At 35.0% G+C, this 24,676-nt stretch overlaps 1 protein-coding gene across 7 annotated transcripts in view; it reads right to left on the reverse strand.

Annotated features, from left to right (window-relative positions):
- CSMD3 (CUB and Sushi multiple domains 3) overlaps positions 1–24,676 on the reverse strand; it is a 1,172,992-nt gene that overhangs the window by 514,907 nt on the left and 633,409 nt on the right. For all 7 annotated transcript variants that reach the window (XM_070630871.1, XM_070630869.1, XM_070630875.1 and 4 more), the window contains one exon: positions 9,392–9,504. In XM_070630871.1, coding sequence (XP_070486972.1) covers positions 9,392–9,504 — 113 coding nt within the window. The remainder of the gene's footprint in view (positions 1–9,391; positions 9,505–24,676) is intronic.

The raw sequence follows: 24,676 nt of genomic DNA on the forward strand, positions 1-24,676 counted from the left end.
ACTCTAATCAGAAATATAACAAGGCTTAACTTTGGGATCCTACAGATGGTGACTTCTGGAGAAATATCCTAATAAAGAGGTGAAAAAATCATATAAATGGAGAAAAAATGAAAAAATCTCTTATAACTTGAGAAAACAAAGGATGGTTCCAGTTTGAATAAGAATCAGTTCCTTACAAAAACAAGTCAGGTTTTCTCAGGCACATACCACCAGGATTAAGAAATAAGTAGTTGATTGTAATGAATTTTCAATTTGTAACACCTTGCATATGCCTAAGAGTATTTAGTGGAAAATGAAAAAATGAATGCAATTTTCAGCGCTTCATTTGTTCCTTGAGTATAAATTTTCCTTATCATAATCTCTATTATATCATTGACACTTTTTTTAAACAGATTTAACTTACTAAAAAGAAAATAAAAGAAAAACTTGAATTCTGCAAAGCATAACCACTACAGCACTTAAAAAATAAATTCTGAGAACATACTATTCTCTTCTACTTAAAATCTTTTGAATGAAACATTGTTCTTGCTTTCTTGTCAAAAATTGTTGAAACATTTTGCTCATAATCTTTTTCTTTCTTCTCTCAAAATAATAATACCATTAAAAATAATACGGTTACATTAGTGTTCATTTCAAAACATTACTTGGTAAGGTTAACACAGAACTTTGTTTACAGCTTCACTGAGGTATAACTGATGATAAACTGCCCATATTTAAAAAGTATGGTTTGACAAATTTTAACATATGCATATACCTGTGAAACCATCACCGGAGTCAAGATAATGAGCATATCTACCACCACAAAAGGTTTCTCTGGGCCCTTGCCAATGCATTCCTCCTCTCATCTCAGTGCCCACAAAATAAATTATCTATCTGTTACTATAAATTTTAGTTACCATTTTCTAGAATTTTATATAAATAGACTCATTGCAGGATGTACTCTTTTTTTTGACTGGCTTTTTTCACTGAGCATGATGATTTTCATTTTCATTCATGTTTTTGTGTGTGTTAATTATTTCCTTTTTTTTTTTTTTTTGATGAGTAGTATTCCACTGTGTGGACATACCCCATTTTGTTCATATAGTCACCAATGGATGAACATTCAGGTTGTTTCCAGTTTGGGGAGATTAAAAGAAAAATCTGCTATGTATATTCTTGTGCAAGTCTTGGTATGGACATTTGCTTTCATTTATCTTGGGAAAATGTCTAGGAGTGAAGTGGCTGGGTTTTATGGGAGGCTCATGCTTAACTTTAAGAAATTGTTAAATTGATTTCAAAATTGGTTACACCATTTTACCTTCCTACCAACAGTGTATGAGAGGTCCAGTTGTTAAACTTCCTTCCCAAGTCAGTACTTTTTAATCTTCACCATTCTAGTGGGCATACAGTGGTATCTCCTTAAGGTTTTAATTTGCATTGCCTTAATGACAATGATGGTAAGCATTTTTTTCCATATGCTTTTTAGCTATCTGTGTCTCTTACTTGGTCAAGTGTCCGGCCAATTCTTTTTTTTTAAAGATCGGCACCTGAGCTAACAAGTCTTGCCAATCTTCTTTATTTTGCTTTCTGCTTTATCTCCCCAAATCCCCTTGGTACATAGTTGTATATTCTTAGTTGCATGTCCTTCTAGTTGTGTCCTGTGGGACACTGCCTTAACGTGGCCTGACGAGCAGTGCCATGTTCAAGCCCAGGATCTGAACCAGAGAAACCCTGGGCCGCCGCAGCGGAGCCCACAGACTTAACCACTCGGCAATGGGACCCGTCCTGGCCAATTCTTTTACCCATTTTAAATAGGATAGTTTGCTTTATTCTCTTGCTGAGTTATTAAAATTCATTATACATATATATTCTGGATACAAGTCCCTTATTTTATGTATATATATATACATAAATATTTTATATATATAGATATCTGTCTATCTATCTATAGAGAGATAGTTGCAATTATTTCCTTCCCATCTGTAGTTTGCCTTTTCATTTTTTTAACAGTGCTTTTTGGTGGTCAAATGTTTTTAATTTTGATGAATTCTAATTTATCAATTATTTTCTTCTATAATGTCGTAGTTTACTTGGGCTCCCATTGCAAAATACCATAAACTGGGTGACTTAAACAACAGAAATAATTTTCTCACAGTTCAGAAGGCTGGGATATCCAAGATCAGGGCACCAGCATGGCCAGGTTCTGCCCAGGACTCTTTTCCTGGCTTACAGATAGCTGCCTTCACTCTAAGTGTTCACAAGGCCTTTTCTCAGTGCAAGCGCTTGGAGGGAGAGAGCAGCCTCTCTGGTGTCTCTTCTTATAAGGCACTAATTCTATCTGGAAGGCCTTACCCTCATGACCTTATCTAAACTGAATTAACTCCTTGAGGTCCCATTCCCAAATACCATCACATTGGGGGTTATGGCTTCAATATGAATTTGGAAGAGGGGACATAAACATTTAGTCCATAACATATAACATGCTTTTGGTCTTCTATCTAAGAAAACTTTCCCTAAACCAAGCTAACTATGCTTTTCTTCTATGTTTTCCTCCTAAAGTTTTATAGATTTAGCTCTTATATTTAGGTCTATAATCCATTTCAAATTAATTTTTGTATATTGTCTGGGGTAAGGGTTCAGATTTTTTTTTTTGGCATGTGGCTATCTGTTTCAGTGCCATTTATTAAAAAAAGAATATCCTTTCCCTATTGAACTCCTTAGTACGTTTGCTGAAAATCAATTGACCATATATATGTTAGTCTATTTCTGAACTATTCATAATAGAAATCTTAAGGTAGAAAAAAGAATCAAAAACATTTTACACAGATTTTGCCTTATCCCGCAACATGATTTTAGCGATAACTAAGCAAGATTGTGTCTCAATGTCATAACTAATCATGTAAGAACCAAGAAATTGACGCGACTTTCAAAACATCTCAGTCAATCTCATGATACGATTTGAAGACAAAACAAACTGGGACCAAAACTTAGTTCATACATAATGGCATTAAGGCACAGGTGGTAAGATTAATAAAGAATTTTGCCCAGTATGAATGCATACTGCTAGCAGAAGGTAATTATGAAATTCTAATATTTCTGTTTCCTTTCCTGAAAAAAAGAGAACATATTAAATATTACTCAAATATAACTGTTCCTTTCTACGGGTACACACTCCCCATTGGGCCCATTTATGGTGCTTTCCCATGCTAACACATTTTAAAAATAGAGAAAGAAATACATCTGATTCTGAAAGCATTAAACTATAATACAGATATTCTCTTTTTTCTATGTTGAAGGAATTAAACAACAAAGAGATGACAAGTGTGTTAATTAAGGCTCATTTAGCTATAAATGACAGAAATTGAACTCTCCATGGCTTAAATAAGGAAAAGTTTATAGCCTCATACAATTGGAAAACTGAGGTCTAGTGTTCCCTTCAGGCATTTAGGAGTTTCAATTATGTCCACAATCCTTTTTCTTTCATTTTTTCCATCTGTTGGTTCTGCCTTGTCACTGTTCATAAGTTATTGACATAAGGTAACAAACGTTGCTTTCCGGTAACATGAAGTTAAATGACTCTTAGAGTTTATAACTTCAAAAAAAAGATTTTCTTTCACCCATAATCTATATCAATTGCCCCAGATTCTGGACTGATAACTGTATCAAAGGGAATTCCAATTAGTTCCCCCCAAACCTATAGAGCTGTACACAATTGGAAGAGAGAAAGTTCATCAAAGCCTAGAGTAGTTCAGTTCCTAGAAGAAAGTGGAAGGATTGCTGGGCAAGCAAAAAAGCAGATGCTGGTAAAGAGAGAGAGAAAATATTTACTCCTTGGAATTAATATAAACCATAAATAAATTATCTGGATAAGATATCTTTATCAATTTTTAAAAAGCTTTGTTTCAAGAAATAAAATACATATGAAATGTCAGTACATTTGAAAATTATAGATAACCTAGAAAATTTTCTAACAAAATATAAATGACCAACAGTAATCCAAGAGGAGATATGAAGAGACTTACAGTCATAGGAAAAAAATTAAAATTTGCTAAATATTTATCTTTATGTAAAAATGCCCAAATGGTTTTATAGGTTATTTCTTGCTCTCAAAGACATGCAATTTTTATGTAATTCAAATTGTTCCAGAGCACTGACAAACACCCTGACTCGTTCTGAGATACTGCCATTATCTTAAAACTCAAATTTTGTGAAACTAGCATAAAAAGAAACTATAGTCGAATTCACAAATTCAATTAGATGAAAAAATTGTAGTCAAACTGTTAGTAAGTTGAATCTGAGAGTGTATTAAAAGATTGGGTATTAGGTTTTTAATTAAATGTGAACTTACATTTGGGTGAAATACTTGTAAATAATCGTTTAATTTGCAAATTTTGGTATCACTCCATCTTATCTCTGGCATATATCCTAATTACTAAAGACTTGCATTTGAGCAAACTGTGGAATTTTGATTCCTCAGTTCTACAATGAGGGAAATTAGGGAAAGGGATGCTGAGTTTACTTTAAACCACTGAAATTAATGTTTCTAAATATCTAAGAAAAATCATCATTTTTCATGAAAATGTTCCATTTCAAGATTTTAGGTCATCCCATAAAAGCAGATGGCTTCATCAAAATTTTAAACTCTAGCCCTGTATTTTAGTTGAAAGCTATTTTAATATTTAAATATATAAATAAATTTAACTTTAGGCTAAGTTTTATGAAAATACTATAAAGTTTCTGAAAAGCAGCAGTCTAAATACACAGAATTGAGAGTCACATCTTAATTTTGCATGTACTAGCCATGTGATCTTGAACAAATTGCCTAACTTGCTGTGCCTCAGTTACTTCATCTGTATGACAGGGATAATAACACTACCTTACCTCATAGGTTTCTTGCGGTTGATTATATGAGACAATACATGTGCTTACAACAGTATATAACCACTCAGTAAGTGCTTGCTATTAATATATATTGTTGAGAATGCACACTATCACGCAACTAAAAATCAATCAAACAATTACAATGTCTGCTTTCTAAAAAGAGGATATAATATCATTTTTTGAACTCTATGAAGGCTGGAGATTTTTCTTTATATGCCTCTGACTTGGATTTTAAGCTCTCTTACTAAGTATTCCTAAAGAATATCAAATAACGATGTGGAAATAAAATTGCACAGACATTTGAAATCAGGTGGTTTTTGTTGTGTGTGTGCACGTGCACCTGTGGACACTTTAGTCTTACGTGCACCTGATGAGACAATGGGAGCTCAGTAATCTAACTCAATCTTGTGGTGCCCTCATTCTGTTTACACTGATTGGAGTCTCCAGCTTGTCTCCAGACTTTGTGCTTCCCCAAACCCCTCAAAATCTACCTAGGATGTTACACTGCATAATGGAGAATAGCATGAAGTCAACAAACTTAGAGTTGCATATAGCTTCTGCAGTAAGTTAATGATCTGACACTCATGCTAATACATTCAGAAATTCCAAAATTATTTACTGAATGCTCACTATTTGTTAGGTTTGTGCTAGGTACTGGGTAAACAAAAGTGAACAAAACAGACCAAATTTCCTATCATCATGGTGCTTACATCCTAGTCAGTTTTCTGATCTGTAAAAAATTAGTAATAATTCTTACCTCTTGGAGTTCTAATGAGATTTAATGAGCTAATGTAGGCAAAATGATTGCAATATACAAGGCTCAGAGTATGTATTATTTAACCTTTTAATGTTGCTTAGGCTTCCTAAGATGAAGATGAAAATATGTCCAAAAAAATAGTGCAGTGTTAATGGATGCTAATGTGTCCAATGAAAAAAAACTATCTTCCTTTTTGCTTCCTTTCTGGTTAATATGCATTTGAAATAATGACAATATAAAAAAAAGAAAACTAAACTGACGTCTTTAAGGGTAATGGGGCAAGATAAATGGACAGGTTATTCTTCCTTTTTAGCAGGAACACCTGCTGTCACATCTTGAATCATAATTTTGGCAAACTCATCAATCTCCTGTGAATTGAAACGGCAGAGTTGTTGTATCCAACATGGACATGACCTGTTTTAATAGGTAAAGAATATTATTAAATTTCCCAAAAGTCTGGTGGAATTTTATTCATTTCTCTATTCCATACAGTAATCAGCACACTGCCATGCACATAATAAACAATAAATGAATCCAGATTGAATAAGAATGAATTGCATTTATAACAAAGGTCTATTTCTTGATTTGCAACCTTTGTTGCTTTTCAGTATTTTAACATAGGCACTGTTCAAACTCTACAGAAAAAAGCATTGATGGTTCCAAAAATTAAGGCTGAAGTTCTAAGATAAAGAAAACTTAATTGGGCAATTATGTATCACTTTATATTCACAGATAAATTTTTGGTCTCTCAGTCAATAGCATGGTCTTAGAACAGTCATTTTCAAATCATGTTTTTTGGAGCACTAGGATTCTTCCTTATATTTGGAGGGAATGAAGGGCAGTCTGACCAATGGGGGCTGTCAATTCTCCTTTCCACCCCAGTTCCACCAGACAGCTCAACTTTTAATCTTTTTCTATTTTGGGTTTCTAACAGGAGATTTCATTTGAAATCTTATTTCCTTTAAAATCAAGTTTAAAAAACACTTTCTAGGTAATTAACAAAACACAATTTAAGAATTAAAATATATTGTAAAAAACAAAATCTAAATTACATAATTTAGTCACTACTTTTAAAATTTTTTAAATTTAAATAACAAAATATACATTTAATTTATAGGATCTCTACATTTAATGTTATCTCATGCAAAATCTACAGATGACAGAAAAACGAAGATATCTTTAGACTTATATCTGGAAAGGATTTTTAGCAGGTGTTCCATTTAGAACCAACACACTACTTAACAGAAAGCATGGTAATTATGAAAATTATTTTTAGTAGGCAAAGTTGCTGAAGTTATCAGCAAATCAAAATTTGAAACCTCAAAATGAGCCCTGTTTCAACTTTGAGCTCAAGTTTTAAATTATGGAGAATGCAAAAATATGATTTGCATAGTAGGAGAAAACATCATTGTAAACTAAACTTTTGAGGACATATTTATCCTATATTATATCATATTATATAGGCCAAATCACTTGTTCAACTTTATTGAACAAGCAATCATTAACCACCTATGGAACATAGAAGGGGGTTGCTAATAGAAATAGAAGATGAATATAACATATTTCCACTTGGTTATATAGTGCATATATATGGTATAGGCTTTATAAAACAGAGGAAGTATTCTTTTGCTATGGGTAGAGTTAAGGAAAGTTTCATAGAAGAAGAAATATTTGAATTTGTATCGAAGGATGAGTCATGTGATGCTGAGCTAGAAGTAGAATAGGTAGAATTTACTGAATGTCCAGAGAAGGAGAAGTGTGAAACAACTTTCTGGGTTCAGTGAATTACGGGTAATTGATAAAATTGGATTGTAGGGAGGAAGACAGAAACAGGGCCAAGAAAGCTGGAAGATAACGTCTTTGGATGTTTTGGACTTTAGCAATGAAAAGTTATGAAAACATTTTAAGTAGAAGTGTACTATGATCACTTGTCTGCTGTGGGAAGATCACCACTAGCAAGCAGTGTGAAGGTTAGTTTGGAAGAGACCAAATTGAAGGGAGGGAGAAGAATAAGGGCATTATTCATTAAGAATCTCCTGTGTTGGTTTCAAATATCTCATTTCTGTGGATATTTGTAAATGAATAGTTACGTATATTTTTGCCTGTCACTATATTCTGATCTTCCTGTAAGAGGTAATATACAGTTGTTCTTTCTGTATGCAGCAGCTGGCACACAGTGGATCCTTAGGAAATATTTTTTGAATTACTCTTGTTGAAAACTGAGCAGAAAAAAAGCTAAATAATGCTTAATTATGCTACTTTACAATGTATTTCCAGCTCTTGAACTGCAGTGAAGTGGAGACCCTTGTAAATATCGATAGAACTCCCCTGCTGCTCCAACCTGTTCATCAGCATTAGTAACTGTGTTTGTTGAAGTCTTACCATTAATGATTGATACAGTTTCTCAGGTTCAAACAACTGTAGGCTTTGGGACAAGTAATCATCACAGAGTGAAGAAAATAATAAAATCAAGGAGAATATGAGGATGCTAGGTTCACTTAGCCATTTAGAAGGGAAAAAACAAGAAAAAAAGAAAAACTCAAAACATAAATACTTTCAACATACACTGACCATTCTTTAAATTTTGTAACTTTGTTTTATTTACAGGGGGATAAATGTGGATTTTAAATGGAGGAGAAATATATTTAACTCTATAGTCAAGCTAACCTTTTTATTTTTTTAAACTGACATTTATACAAATTTTTTGAGCTTTTGAGTTTTCAAATTAACACAGTACCAAATTTAGTCACAAGTTAAAAACACAGAATGTATGTTTCCTGTCTCTCAACAACATCACACATTCATTTCCATGTGTCTGGATATAAAGGCATGGCAGGCCACTGTTTGAAGAAGGAAACTGGTTAAAATTATTACGCAAGTAAGAGAATTTTGTTTACTTGATAAGTCATTGTTTAATCGATAAGATAGAGAATAATGATTTTTACCACAATAGAAATAACAAATTCAAGCAACATAACTTTCTGATGGACTATTTTATATTTTCATCTTTTAAAGCAGAGATTTTAATTGAATTTATTAACATTTAGATTTTTTTCAGTCAAAATTCCAAATTTGCATTTCTAATTTGTATGTTGCATATATATATCCATTGTCTCTATTTGGCTTTAATCAGGTTCATCATGTGTCAAAGATATTTATGATTTCACAATGCTTGCATCTATCTCTTGTAAATGAAAATAGAACAAAAAAATTTGTTATACATATGCCATTAATCATCAGTTTGTATCACTACCAATACTGGGACGGGCAGGAGCAATTTAACACATTTGCAGTCTATGGAGTTGACAATCTGAACACTAAGACTTCCTATTTGCTCTGAGAGACTGAGAGAATGGATTACCAAAAAAATGGTACGTTGGATTCTTTGAGGAATTAAATCCTTTACTTTGTATTTAAGCATTTGATAATTAGTAGATTTTTGGCCAGGTAAATTAAATAAAATTTATACAATTACATTGTCTATTCAGGGAAAGGCTAGGAGTCCAGAGTGACTAAAGCATAGGGATAGTACAGTGGACTAGGGGAGAGATATGCAAAATAGACATGTTTTAAACTTAAAAAAACCCTAATTTTACTTAAGGAAAAGTGAAATCAACATTTGTAGTTACTTTAAAAAGGAAAGTGTTTTGTTGAAATATATTTTTGCTTGTGTTCTGGGAAACTTATTTTGTAGATGCAATTAAACATGAATTCAAAAGTATTCTCTGGTGGTATTAAGATAACATATTTCCCACAGTAGCAATTCAGCATTACCTTTGTAGTTAACCTTGAAGCCAACAGATCCGACGCTTTCATCTGTTTGAAGGTGCAGCCACATTTGGCTACTCATGCTCACTATCAAGTCTGGCACAAAGCTTCCAGTCAGCCTAAAAAGATATGGACAAAGAAGGGAGAAATGGGTTATTAAAATATCCTCTGCATGCAAATTATGAGACAGATGTATTTCTCAATACTTTTTTGGCTAGAAAAAAAAGTCAGATAAACTTACAAGACTATCTGTTGATGTAATAGAACAAACTGCACAATTTAGATAAGTGATCAGGTTTATTATAAACAAGTAGCATTTTATGTGTTTAACTAGGTTAGTTCATTCATATCCCTGAGGCAAGATACTAAATTTTAGACTATCAGAGAATCTTATACTTCTTTTTGAATTGAAAAGGAGGATCTATAAAATTCTTTAAGTTTTTTTTTTTTTTAACACCAGGAATGCATTTGGTTTTAACCTTTCAAGTTTCACATAACTCCATTCTAAAGAAATATTATGAAAAATATTTAAGTACTGTGCAAAACAAAATGACAAAGAATATAATATAACCATTTGCAATACTGACGTCAAGCTAGACACGACATGTATGTTTTATTGTAAATAGTTTTATTTTAAAGAACATGCTACTAATTTGATGTATCATGACTGAATCTATGCATTAATAAACTCATTCCGTCAGGCTCAATTTTATAACCCTCACAAGGGAAATTACTTCATGTTTCCTCTGCCATTAACAATGTTGCAATCACGTATTTGAACCAAAGCCAAGGGTTACATAAAGCAGGGAAGCAAACAAGTAAATAAGACTTTGGGGGGAAAAGTCTGTCAAGAAAAGAAAGGAAAAAAATGGATTCACTGCTGAGTAAAATATCCATATTGATAGGGAATTCTAAATCATATACTAAAAAGATAGGTTTTTAATGGAAGAAATTCGTATTTACCTACTTTATTGCTAAAACCATGAGGATTGCTGGAAAATTACATTAGGAGAGAAGGTATAAAGTTTCTCTTCTCAATAAAAAGGGCACCTTAGGAGAGCATGTCTCTTGGATGGAGCCACACTATAATTAGACCAGCAGAGGGCAGCACAGATGACTACATCCTTGAAGTGATCATGGCAGCAAAATGCCCTGCTCACTACTTAGCCACCAAAATTGCAAAATATCATCAGCAGACTGCATGAGCAAAATGGCTGTGCACCAGGGTCCAGTGTTACAGAATTTATGGGAATCTATCACAAATAAGCCAAGTTAAATATTATGATTAATTATGGGATTATGCATGATATAGAGGGACACTGTAAAATATCAAGATACTATCAATATATTAAAGAATTTTAGGTTATATTCATTTTCTCCCTGCCAAAGCAAATTTAAAATTATTATAATATAAACAGTACACACACATACATTCTCCTTCATAATATATATGTAAATATGTGTGTATACATATCTGTATCTACAGTACACACAGTAGTCCCCCCTTTTCCACAGGGGATACATTCCAAGATCGCCAGTGGATGCATGAAACCATGGATAGTACTGAACTCTATTTATACTACACTTTTCCTATACCTTCATACCTATGATGAAGTTTAACTTATAGACACAGCAAGAGATTAACAACAACAATTAATAATAAAATAGAACAATTATAACAATATACTGTAATAAAAGTTATGTGGATGTGGTCTCTGTTTCTTTGAATCCAAATATATTCCTGAATCTGCGTAACTAGCCCTTATTTGTAGTAAATGGCTTGGTGTCAGTTATATCAGGGGATCCTTTGCTGAAGTTTTTCTATAGGCTCAGTGCTATCTGGTACAACACGTTGCCGTTATTCAGAATACGTTTGCTGTTCATGTCTTCCACCCACAAATTTAATGACTTTTCCTTTTTATCTAAGCACTTATCATGAACTGAGGCTGTAACTTTTACAGTTTGAGGTGTAATAGCAAAACTAGCACAATCTTCTTTTTCCTTCTTTACAATTTCATGGATAGAAGATTTGTCCTTACCATAGATCTTAGCAATCACAGCATACAATTTTTTCCCTTTCCTTATTAAGTTGAAAACTTTCACCTTTTCACTTAAAGGAACCACTTTATGGCTTCTCTGACATATCCAAATTGCCAGCATCACTACTCTTGAACTTTGGTGCCATTATTAAGTAAAATAAAAGCTACTTGAACACAAACACTGTCATACCACAACAGTTGATCTGATAACTGAGATGCCTACTTAATGATTAAAGAGTGAGAGCATATAAAACGTGGATATCCTGGACAAAGGGAAGATTCATATCCCAGGTGGGATACAGCAAGATCTCATCATGCTACTCAGAATGGCACACAATTTAAAACTTATGAATTGTTTATTTCTGGTATTTTCCATCTAATATTTCAGACTGTGGTTGACTGCAGGTAACTGAAACTGCAGAAAGTGAAACAGCAGATAAGGGGGGACTACTGTATATGTATGCATAAAAATACATATACACTATTTCAAAGGATCTTTCAATTAAAATTTGTGACGTGAACTCTCAATTTTCAAACTGATGAATTCATAAGTACTAGTCTTTTGAGGTACAATAGAAAGGTTTATGGATAAGAGTGAGGACTCAAGCTCAGAGACATGACAGAAAGTCAAGTAAATTCCTTATGAAATTGGCATGAGAGTTTATAACGATAGGATGTGCATCAGCTAGCCCATATCAAATATGTCAACAATCTATCTCACAGTGAATATTAAAAAATGTTTCCATGGGAAGATTTAATTATTGCTCTTTATTATCTCCTCCTATAACTCTCTCAGTCCAGAACTGTTTTACCAGTCCCAAAAGTCCAGCATGGTAATTTTGTCAAGTCATAAAGAACAGCTAACTCATACAAGCTAAATTGTTTCCTTGCTAACTTGTTCTCCTATTGGCCATGATTATACCTAGTTCCCAACTCATTGTTGGTATAAGGATAAATATAAACCTAAAAAAATAATAATTAAAAATTCCCCTGATGCCAAAAGGAAAGAGAAATCCCCATTTCCCTTTAGCATTTCCTTTGGAAAACTTGAAATTATAAGTGATGTCTGTTTCTATAAGATGTACATAAACCTTTTAAAAGCTAAATAAGCCTCTTGACAATTTTGCATCCCATGAATGTCTTTCTTGGAGTCCTTGGGGCCAAATCTTTGAAATGTGAACATCAAGAAGGATGTCGCTCTGTCTCCCAGTTTCTATGGGAGTTTCAGTCTAGACACATAGCTCCACAATTTAAATTCTTGCCTGTCATAGGATAGGGGAAGTTTTATTTTTCCTTTTGATAAGGACCATTAACATGTGTGTAATAGATTGCATCTGTCTGACTATATAAAAGGGTGAGATTTATTTCTCTGTGCAATCTCTTAGCTGATTGCCTGTGATACACATCACAGTCTGGTTTAATGCTTATTCAATATTAAAAACTATTTCATTCTTTTCTACTTTTTGTGGAGAAAGTTAACTGGGTTGGCAGGAGATTTTATTTGTAATTATATTACCTAACAGTTTGGTAATGTGGATGAGATACAAATGGCAGTCCCTGAATTAAATGAACCAGCTGAAGGTCTTGTGGCCACACTACAGTTGTATAAGAGACCCTGAATTATAAAGTCTCCTTCCTAGGGCTCTGCTCTGTTGGAATACTAGCTGGATGAACCTCCTTTTCCAAATTCAAGATTTTAGTGTTGAATACGCAAGGGTAAGCAGGACTTTAAAATCCTATCAGGCTGTGAGGGACTGGAATTGGCCACCCCAAGTTACCTCTCTTTGGCATGAGGATTATTTTGGGCTGGTTACTTTTAAAAACTGCAGATAGGAAAGAAACTCTGAAAAGTAGAATTTAACCCTTTGTTGAGAGACATTTGCATTTGTAAAGGAAATCTCCATCTGTAAAGGTGTCTCCCTCTCTGTATCAGGAAGAAGGGGGGATGACCTTATCTCTAGAAACTCTTATCAATGTAGAAGGCAAGGACTTAAATCTGCATAATAATCTTACTCTCATTTACTTTACTTGTCTGGTAACCTCCCAAAACTGACTCCTCCCACCCCCAACACCCTCCTTTGTCTTTAGCTGAGGATGGTGTCTAAGGTGAGAGCTTCCACGATTTTGGTGAATTACTCAGTTTTTCTGGGTCTTTCCCATGTATACATGTTATAAAGCTTTGTTTAATTTTCTCCTATTATTCTGTCTCATGTGAAGTTAATTCATTGTCCAGCCAGAAGGACCCAGAGTGGGTAGAGGAAATGTCTTCCTCCCCTTCAGGATCAGGACTTACTCTCATGGTGGAAAAATTTGGGAGACCAGGAATGTTGCCTGAAGTTCTTCCTCTCATACAGGTAATATATTTTTGTTGCATTTGGAATACATATGACAATCCAATCTTTCAGGATTTGTGAGCCTCATTCCAAGCAGATGAATTAATAATATTTATTGGATAGATGCCATTTTAAGTGGAAAGTTAAAAAACGATTTGGATAGCTAGAAGGAAAGATTGAGAAGAATGGAAGATGAAATGTGAGAATTAAAGGTACTTTCTCTTTCACAGAACCCTTTTCTTCCTTTCTCTGCTACCTCTGCTCCCTCTATTCCCCATGCGTCTCTATATCCTTCTTGCTTCAAACAGACTCCTGGAAAGAGGGAAGTGATGATCTTTCAGATATGTGGTTCCCTTTGTTAGTGGAGTTCCCTACAAAGAAGGATGAGGTACAACCTCTTTAGCTAGTAATGAATTACCTGCTTTGTCTGAGAACAGAGGCTTGTGTGTCACATATCCTAGCCCTGAGCACACTCTATGTCTTAGCACAGATTCTACCTGCCATGGTTCCTCATAAAGCTTTGTTTAATTTTCTCTTGCTATCCTGTCTCATGTGAATTTAATTCGTTCTCTGGCCAGACGAACCCACATTTGGGAAGAGGAAATGTCTTCCTCTGCTACGATCCCCACAGCAGGGGATGTGCACAAGCTACTGTTTAGGATCATGCAACCATCAGACGTCACTAATTTGATGGAGCAAGCACATTGGGAATTAGAAGACAACCCATCACATCAAGGAGTAGCCAAGTACCTGTCACCCTCCATAACTATGGAAGAACCAAGGATTTGAGAGATCCATCGAAAGGGATAGTTCATAGCAGTACTTGAAGCCTTTCTTCTAAAGGTGAGCTCAGAGAAATGGCAGTGGTGTATACAGAAAATGGGTGAGCCCTTCATTATTTTCCATCATCAATTTGTTGAGGTTTTCTCAAAATTTACTAGCATGGATCCAGAGGTAGATCAAAATGGTCCTCTGGTCCTATCCATTTTTGTCTTGGTTCTCTTGCTGACTATCCAAGCTCAAATTAGAAAATGTGGTAGAATGAGAAGGACAGACTATTACTCAAATCTTAGCAGCAGTTACTCAACTTGGGGACAATCTAGAGAAATATGAAGAAGAGAAGAAGTTAAAAACTGCTGTGTTAACTCTTCAGTTAAAACTATTTACTAAAGGAAGTAATCTCTACTCTGGTCAATTTATAAATGCAGCAAAGGAAAAAAATTGTAGTCATTATCATAAGAAGTTAGGACACTTGAAGAGGGATTAGAGAAAAGAAACTCCAGTGGATACAAAAATTGCAGAAACAAGGGAATTGGGAAAGCTCAGAGTTTTGGCAAATGGTTTACTATTGACAGACTGAGGGAATCTCAGAGGTAGGAACTGGTGAAATATACATTTCAATAACTTTCCCTTAGGCTAACTTAACCTTGCTTTTTCTGCTAGATACTTGTTCTACTTATTCTGAAATTTCCCCAGAAATTCCACACTTTCCATCTGGCCATAGACCAACACAGGTTGTTGGTATTTTGAATCAGCTTTATACTTGTTCCTTTTCTTCTGTGGTTCCCACATGGATAGATCATCTGACACAAGAACATGCTTTCTTACTTTCTCCTGTAAACCTACTGGGGTGAGATCTCCTGTGCAAATTAAGGCTACCATATTGTATAGTCCATATGGGGTGTCTGTAGAATGCCCTGAAAAGAAAGCATCTGATTTGGTTACTGTATGCCTTCTGACAGAAAAGGGATATAGCAGAGAGTGTCAGGCTCATGCTGTGCTGGAAAAGTACCCTGAGCAAGAACAAATCAATGCATGGCTTTGGGCCCTAGGAATAACAGTACTGGTTTAATCTGAGATGTAGAACCAATAGAAATAGCTTCTCAAAAACATAAGCCATGCCCATGTGTCAAACAATACCCTTTGCCAAGAGCTCAATTAAAAGGAAGAAACCAGTTTTAAAAAAAACTAGAAAAAGAAGAGATGAATACAAAAGGGTACTCACCCTGTAATACCTACAATACTGCCAAACTTCCAGAAAACAAGGAAGCTAAATTTGCTAAAGATGCTCCCCCTTTGTACAAGATCTTAAAGAAGTAAATACATTGTTCCATTAACGCCTGCAGTTCCTAACACTGAGACTATGGTAATGTTAGTACTGTGGGGGACTGGAATTGGCCACCCCAAGATATGTCTCTTTGGCATGAGGATTATTTTGGGCTGGTTACTTTTAAAAAACTGCAGACAGGAAAGAAACTCTGAAAAGTAGAATTTACTTACCCATTGTTAAGAGACATTTACATTTGAAAATGAAACCTTCATCTGTAGTCTTCCTCTCTGTACCAGAAAGGAGAGATGACCTTATTTCTAGAAACTCTTATCAATATGGAAGGCAAGGTCTCAAGTCTGCATAATAACCTGACTCTTGTTTACTGTACTTGTCTGGTAATCTCCCATAACTGACTCCCCCCACCACCACACCCTCTTTTGTCTTTAGCAGAGGGTGGTATTTAAAATGAGAACTGCCATTTTGGTGAGTTGCTCAGTTTGCCTGAGCCTCTCCCATGTATACATGTTATAAAGCTTTGTTTAATTTTCTCCTGTTATTCTGTCTCTTGTGAATTTAATTCTTTTTCTGGCCAGAAGGAGCCAGAGTGGGTAGAGGAGATGTCTTCCTCCCCTACAGTTTGGCAAATTGGACAGGATAAAATTTTACTGGCTGGACGCTGCCTGCTCCTGGACTACTGCAGCCGAAAGATCCTGGACCCCTGACAAGAGCCTGCCGGAGATAAGAGTAATTCTTACCACGTCAGTCTCCTGGATCTCTGCCTGCAGCATCCAATGGAAGCAAGAGTGGTGAGGATATTTTGCTTTTCTAAATGTAGGTTAGCAGGAGAAATTTTTGGTGAGGCTAGCTTCTTAGATTCAGCCACTCTAGGATTTGGTTCAGTACTCATTGGTTATAGATCCTTTTCCTCCCAGATACAGTTCTTTTCCTTGTCTTTGTCTTTTTTTGTTGTTTGTCATAAGACACAGGCATCTCTATAAGCCTGTTGTCTGGGCTTTTTGTCTTGTTCTATGTCTTGAGAGCCTGGCTTTGTGACCTTTCTGGTCTCCGCCATCTGGAGGATGCACGTACCGGCATCTTGGCAGCCAGTTGAGTAGACTGGGGTTCCAGGACATACTGTCTTTGTCCAGCTGTGTCAAATCTCAGGGTAGTTTGTCATAAGGGGTCCCAGTTGCTTTCATAAGGAGCCTTTGTCGTCTCAACCTCCGTTGCTTGCTATGCAATGAAGGCCTTTACTTTCTTAGACTATTTTTGGGAGTGAACTTTCTGAATCTCTTTTGGGGATGCCTCTTGCATCCATGGTTAAGCTTATTGGTTGAGTTGCTGTTAAGATCATTTAAATTGGGAAAACTTCTAAATTGAGGGAAAAAATTGTGAGAGCTCTCATCATGATTTTTATTGGTACCTATGAAAAGGCCAAATAAAAAGGAAACACACACAATAAAATAATGACTAGGTTTAAGACCCTGACCCAGTTTACAATTGAATTGATGAAATGTAAAAGTCTAAGTGTTGATAAGACTACAAATGTTGGAATGCTTGAGCTGATTTTATATAAAGAGGTATATCAACTTTGCCTGAGTATGTTTAAAATGTCTGGCTGGGAATACTTCCCTATTCAATATTATAAGACCAAGACCATTGATAAAGTCCTAAGGAAACTATAATTAGAGGTAAAAGAGTTGATGGAATTCAGATGAAATTTGTAGAAAATTGATATATTTACGGGCTTTATGTAAAGCGATTTTCTCTCTTTGTCTGACTGTGTTATAGACTGTATTGTGTGGATAGACATTGTCTCACTGGGGAATGTTTCCCCCGACCAATTGGAAGACTTTTCAAGGTGTGATACATTGTCCTGCAAGTTTTAGAACATACAAAACGTTGATTCGTCTCTTAAGTTAAAAATTTCCCAATAGAAGAAAGCATTTGGAAGGGAGTAGTTGGAGGGGTGAGTCAGCCTCCTTTTGTGTCATGCAGGCTGTAATCCAGTTCTTTGGGGAATTGGAAGCAACCGTCTTTGTCTTTCAAATTTCTGCAAGGTTGGAGGTATGGTTCCAAAAGGCAGTTCAAAGTTCACCTGTCTTTTGCCAGTCCCAAAGCCTCCCCTGTTCCTCCCCAAATGCTCCTAGATATTGAAATAAAAGATTGAGACATTAGAAACAGACAAAGCAAATATGCCCCAGAAACTCCATCTGGAAGAAAACTTGACTAGTGTCTCTGTGCCTTTATGATGTAAATTTTTGCTCCCATCTTCTCTAGGATCTGAGAGCCATCCTTTGGAATGCAAGTATTTCTCAGAAACTAGTGCATCTTGTATTACACCTGATTCATAACAAAAATTTAATGTCTTTGTGTCTACTTGTGTGTTTATGTGTCTATATGTATGTTATATATGTGATATTTTACCTCCAGATGGTATGGCCAAAATTAAGAGCTCTGTTTAATTGGCTTAAAGTAAGTGCTTTACATAAATTCTAAATGTAATAGAAAATAGCCCAATGTCTTTTAACTTAAGATGATACAGGCTAATCTTTGGTTAATGAAAGTTTAAGTTTGTTGGTTTGATCAAAATGGACATGTCCTCTAGAGTTAGCACTGGATATGATGCAAACATGCAGCCTGGGTTTACTAGTTTAAAAAAGAAAAAAAAAAGTCTCATGCTATCCTTGTTACAAATTCGTCATCATAACTTAGAGTGATGGCTAATTTTGTCTAATGTCTCATGAAGTTTTATAGGCAATCTAAATAAATAGTAGGAACGAGTAAACTAAACAGATGTGAAAAAGATAAAAGTGTTGGGTAAACTTTTTAAAATAATTACATGTTATGACATATATTTAAAATAAATTCCAAAATCTCTTTGGTAATTTGAAACTTTGAAGTTTTGCTGAGTTAATTTAAATGCTAAAATTTATTGAGTATCTAGATCATTTCCAAATAAGATATCAGACATTAATTACTAAGTGTAAGTTTATCTCCTTTTGGCTTCTTATTGTGGAGAGGCTAGAAGTGTTTGGGTCTATTACTGTGAAGTGGCGTGTTTGTAGAAATTACGAAAAGTGTTTAGAATGCTGATATAAAAGACAGTCCATAATTGCTTAGTTTTTAGTTTTTACTAGGGTCTGCAAGGGTTAAAAGTTCTAATTAACATATATAATCAAAGCCACTAAAAATTAATACGGAAAATAGCTCTGTATTCAAGGAAAGTAAATTGTATGTTTTCGGTAAAGAAGGTATAAAGAATGAAAGTATTTTTGTTTGTTGGGTTAAGAAAGATAAATTTGCCCTAAAGTACTAGGAAGGGAGAAAGCAAGCATGGGTCAAATTCTGAAGGTAAAAAGAAAGCTGTAGAAGGTTTGCGAAGGAGAAATTCTGAAAGGAGTTTTATGCTGGTCAAGTTGACTAAGATTAACTAAACCGAACTAAGTAAATGAGTTTTAATGTTAAAATTAAACTGGTGCAAAAGTTAAAATTTGGTTTTCTCTCAAAGGATAATTTTCCTGAACCTCTAGTCTGCTCTTGGCAAAGAGATTATGGAAAGTTTTGTAAGTAGTCTAGCAAAAGGGTAGGGATTTTATGTTTTATCAAAATAAATTTCATGTATTGTTTATCAAGTCTTTAATCACAAGTGCTAAGGTCTCACAGCTATTTAATCTTCTGGATTTGCCTAAAAATCTTTAATTGTCATTGTAGTTAAATGGATAACTAAACACTGCTTCCAGGGGACCTATGGTATTATGTGGGTAAATGTTCTTGATATGTGTTTAAAAAATGATACAATATTCCTAAAATTCTGATCTGTCCTGGCTATCAGGCATAATTCTAGTTATTATTTTAAAGTGTTGTATGTCACAAAATTAACCGTTTCTTTGTCAACTTCCATTTTTGAGTCTTTTGTTGTTTACAGACAGTTATTGTTTTACTCCAATGCTTTTTGCTTTTGCAAAGATGTCTCATCTTCAGAGAGATTCATGGAAAGAACTCTGACATTTTGAAATGGAGGTTCTGATAAACTTTGAGATCATAAAACTGAACTGAGTAAGAAATTACAGAAATCTAATGGAGAAACTGATGACCTCATAAAACTGCTAACAGAAGATTAAGATCAAGAACCGATTATACAGGACTGAATGAACTGATGAGAATGATTATAATTATTATGACTTTTGTTTGAAACTGTTTTTTTTTTGAGGTTTTGCTTTGTTTTCTCAGATTTAAGGAAATGTTTTTCTCTTTTCTCTTATGCTAACTATGATTTATAGCAACTTGATGAAATTATACCTTTGTGAAGAGAACTGAAGTATTTATCTTTTTCTCCCTGGCTGATCCCTCCAGAATTTGGAAACTCTTTGAGTGAGTATGCTTATTTTGTGGCAATATAATTATTTGCATAAATTCAATAAGAATCTGTTCTCCTTATAACAGGACACAATTGGAATCATTGGTTATATTACCAAGGCTTTGACTGGAATGTCATTTGAGAGAAACATACAGACTCGGATATGACAATACTGCCTTTGAGGAATAAGGTTGATTTTCTGGAATAAAGCCACTTGGAAATATTGGCCTGGTACCTTGTTTACAGATTCCAGCAATATTACCTGGTAAGTTAGGAAGCTTATTTACCTGGCAGGTGACTGGAACCTTGAAATATTTTCGGGAATCTCAAGAGAAGAGAGGAATTCATCTAAATTTAAGGTATTGCAGGCGAGGTCTGATGGCAAGTACTTGGCTTGGCTTTTCTGGCCTCAAGAGTTCTTTAAAGTTCAATCTGAGATTCCTCATAAAAAATTCTAGCAAAGCAAATTTAAGAGCCTATATGATCAATTGCTATTCTTGCTGCACTTATGTAAATAATTGGGCCAAGATTATTGAAAACTAAACTTATTTTGCAAACCAATTAGTCTTAATTTGGTTATCTTTTATAAAAATGAGGGTAATTTTTAGAGAGAAAAATTATGTTTCAGTAAATATAATAGACGTTTGTGAAATTAGATCCTAGTTCTGTTAACTACCTTTTTTCTAGCTGTGAACTGGACTGGATCCTGAACTCGTCTGGTTACAAATATCTGGTTACAAATCTCCAAACTAATGTTTTCAATTTTTTTCCCTCATTTTCATTTGGAATCATTGAGAATTGAACCTGCTCTTTTTCCTGAAGCCTTGTAAACTGAAGCTGAACAACTTGATATAAACTTAAGAGAGATTCCTGTCTGTTGCTGTGTAAGCTGTAAGCCACTCAAAAAGATACCTGAGTACCCAATGACATCATCAGAGACATTTCAAGCTGCAAAAGATGTTTTGACTCTGACATCTAGAAATCTTCTTGACTGGCTGGCCCCTGGGCTCAGGAACTAGTTTATAATTTGCTCCAATAATTAACCTTGTTTTTCTTTTTATTCCATAGAAATACTTATTAAATACCTGATTGGTTTCTTCCAAAATATAGGCCTACTTTGGGAGGCCCCCTGTATCACTGCCTTCTAAAATGAATTCAACTGGACTGATCTATTACCAGGACGAAGAAATGTGTTCAGTGAGATGAGACAATCTACCACTCAGCTTCTAAACTATGAAACTTCTTAAAGTTTCAAAGGACTATGAAACTTAAAAGTTTCCAGAGCCGGCCCGGTGGTGCAGTGGTTAAATTCACACATTCTGCTTCGGTGGCCCAGGGTTCCCCAGTTCAGATCCAGGGTGCAGACATGGCACCACTTGTCAAGCCATGTTGTGGTAGGCGTCCCACATATAAAGTAGAGGAAGATGTGCACAGATGTTAGCTTAGGGCCAGTCTTCCTCAGCAAAAAGAGGAGGATTGGTGGCAGATGTTAGCTCAGGGCTAATCTTCCTCAAAAAACAAAACGTTTCAAAGGCAGGACTATGGGGGACTAGCATTGGCCACCCCAAGATATGTCTCTTTGGCATGAGGATTATTTTGGGCTGGTTACTTTTAAAAAACTGCAGACAGGAAAGAAACTCTGAAAAGTAGAATTTACTTACCCATTGTTAAGAGACATTTACATTTGTAAAGGAAATCTTCATTTGTAAAAGTGTCTCCCTCTCTGTACCAGGAAGAAGGAGGGATGACCTTATTTCTAGAAACTCTCATCAATATTGAAGGCAAGGGCTAAAGTCTGCACAATAACCTGACTCTTGTTTACTGTCCTTGTCTGGTAATCTCCCATAACTGACTCCCTCTACCCGCAACATCCTCCTTTGTCTTTAGCTGAGGGTGGTATTTAAGGGGAGAACTTCTGCCATTTTGGTGAATTGCTCAGTTTGCCTGAGCCTCTCCCATGTATATATATTATAAAGCTTTGTTTGATTTTCTCCTGTTATTTTGTCTCATGTGAAATTAATTCTCTTTCTGGCCAGAAGGACCCAGAGTGGGTAGAGTAGATATCTTCCTCCCCTACACTACCATCCTCTGCAAATTTTTTCTCCAATTTATCTGTGCTCTGCCTTTTTACCCACTGTTCTTCTAGTGGGCAAGTCTAAATTCTTATTGCTCTTACTCATGGAGGAGTCCAGTATTTATGGCAGAGGATTCCTTAAGAGTTTCAGTACTCTCCGACTATTTCTCTAATAATTTACAGGAAAATTTAAAGAAACCCATCCCACCAGAAGGATCTATAAGTATTCAATATATAGATGGTTTGCTGGTAGCATCAGAAACCAAATGGCAAAGCAAAACCAATGCCTTGACTTCATTAAAATTTACCCCTTCACAAGGGCATAAGGCCTCACTAGATAAATTGCAATACTGCCAAACTGAGATAAAATATTTAGGGCATCTGTTGATGCTGAAGGTCCTGAAGTGTTACAATATAAGAGGCAGCCCATTTTGCAGATGAAATGCCCTATTACAAAATACAAATCAGACAATTTTCAGGACTAGTAGGATATTGTAGACAGTGGATTCCAGCATTTGCAGAGTGGGCAAACCCTCTGATGGAGCAATTGCATGATAATTGCTCAGGTTTGCTCTGTAGAATCTAAAGAAGTTTTTGAACTAAAATTGTCTATCATCTCAGCTTTGGGGATTTTGCATTTTGAGAAGCTTTCTACCTGTTTTTTCATGAAAATAAAGGTGTTACTTTTGGAATTTTAACTGAAAAGTTGGAGTTAGACCACACATCAATAACACATTTCTCAGTTCTTCTAGAGGCCATGGCACTATGGATACTGGCATGCTGCAATAGCAGCAGACACGCTTTTAAAGGGCCCAAGTCATTACCTTTGGTCACTTGACTTATCTCCATGTCCTCCATGTTGTGACAGCTATCTTACAAGTGTGTGACCTCCAGAACTTGTGAGTATGCCATTAGACTAGTAATGAACAAGCCTTATCATTCAATCCTAATATTGTGCTTGGGAGATGCAATCTCCTAAATCCTGTTAGTCTTTATCAGAATCTGATCAAATAGGTGATCATGATTATACAATGGTAATAGAAGAAGACACTAGGCCCTGACCTGATTTATCTGATATTCTTGTTCATAATGCCAATTTAATACTGTTTGCTGATAGATCATGTACTCAGGATAAAAGTGGCCAACTTAAGGCTTCATATGCTATGGTGACTTCTTATGAAATTTTGGAAGCTTATATTTTCCCTAGAATTAAGGGGCACAAGCAGCCTAGTCAACAGCAGTGACAAGAGTTGCAATTATATATATGTATATATACACACACACACACATAGACCTATGTATATAAACACATGATATATATGTATAAATATACACATATATACACACACATATGTATACACATATATATACACCTACATATATATAAAATATGTGTTTAGCATCTGCTGTGCAATAGACCAAATTTGGAAAAACAGAGGATTCTCTACTTGGATGGGAAATAAAATATCTCATGGAAAATTTATAGCTGATGTGTATGAGGCTGTACAACTGCCTACTCAGATCAGTAATCTATTTCAGAGCTCATGCAGGGCAAAATGAAACTTCTAAAGGCAAGGATTTTGCTGACAGAACTGTGAAAGCCATTGTTAAAATGTGGCAGATTTCAAAGTTAGAAACCTCACATTTAATACAACAATTTTTGTTAATTTCCAAAAATATACTTCACATAAGGAAATGTACATATGGATTGAAAAAAGGGCTAAAAGAAACTTGACTGAACTATGGAAATTATCTAAAAAAATCATTCCTATGTCACAGTCCTTATTTGATTGGTTAGTAATGTGTCATCAATATAACAACCTAAGTAACAGAGGGATTTTAAAGGCATTATATTTAGGTAGACTACATCTACCTAAAAAGTGAATTATTTCTAAACATATTAAAGAGATGAGCAATCTGTCACAGAATTCTTTACATGCCACTCTCAAGGTATGTGTAGGCAGTTTTCTCCAACCAACTTTACTAGAAACTTGGTCTCATTTGGATTTCATAGAACTAATGTCTGTAGAAAGTAAGAGATTTTGTCTAGTTATGGTGTATATGATGTTTGGATGGTCTGAAGTCTTTCCTTCTTCAGATGCCAATGCTCAGGAAGTGGTAACATCTCTTAATATACATATTTTCCACTTCTGAGATACTAGAGCATAATGAATCAGAGAGGAGGTCATCTTATTTCCACTGTCATCCAGTAATTATGCAAATGTTTATACAGTCCCATAAGATAAGTCAAATTTATTTGTTAAGATTCAGTAATATACTAGATTAAAATGGCCTAGAACTTTACTGCTAGCCTTGTTAAAAATCAGAGCAATCCTTGCAAGCAAGCATGATATCTTTCCCTTTGAATATATATTTGGCAAGCTTATGAATTTGGGTCAGAGATCATGTCCTGTGCCTGATTTAACAGAATCCTC

Source organism: Equus przewalskii, chromosome 8 (assembly GCF_037783145.1).
Source record: "Equus przewalskii isolate Varuska chromosome 8, EquPr2, whole genome shotgun sequence".
Classification (NCBI taxonomy): Eukaryota; Metazoa; Chordata; class Mammalia; order Perissodactyla; family Equidae; genus Equus; species Equus przewalskii.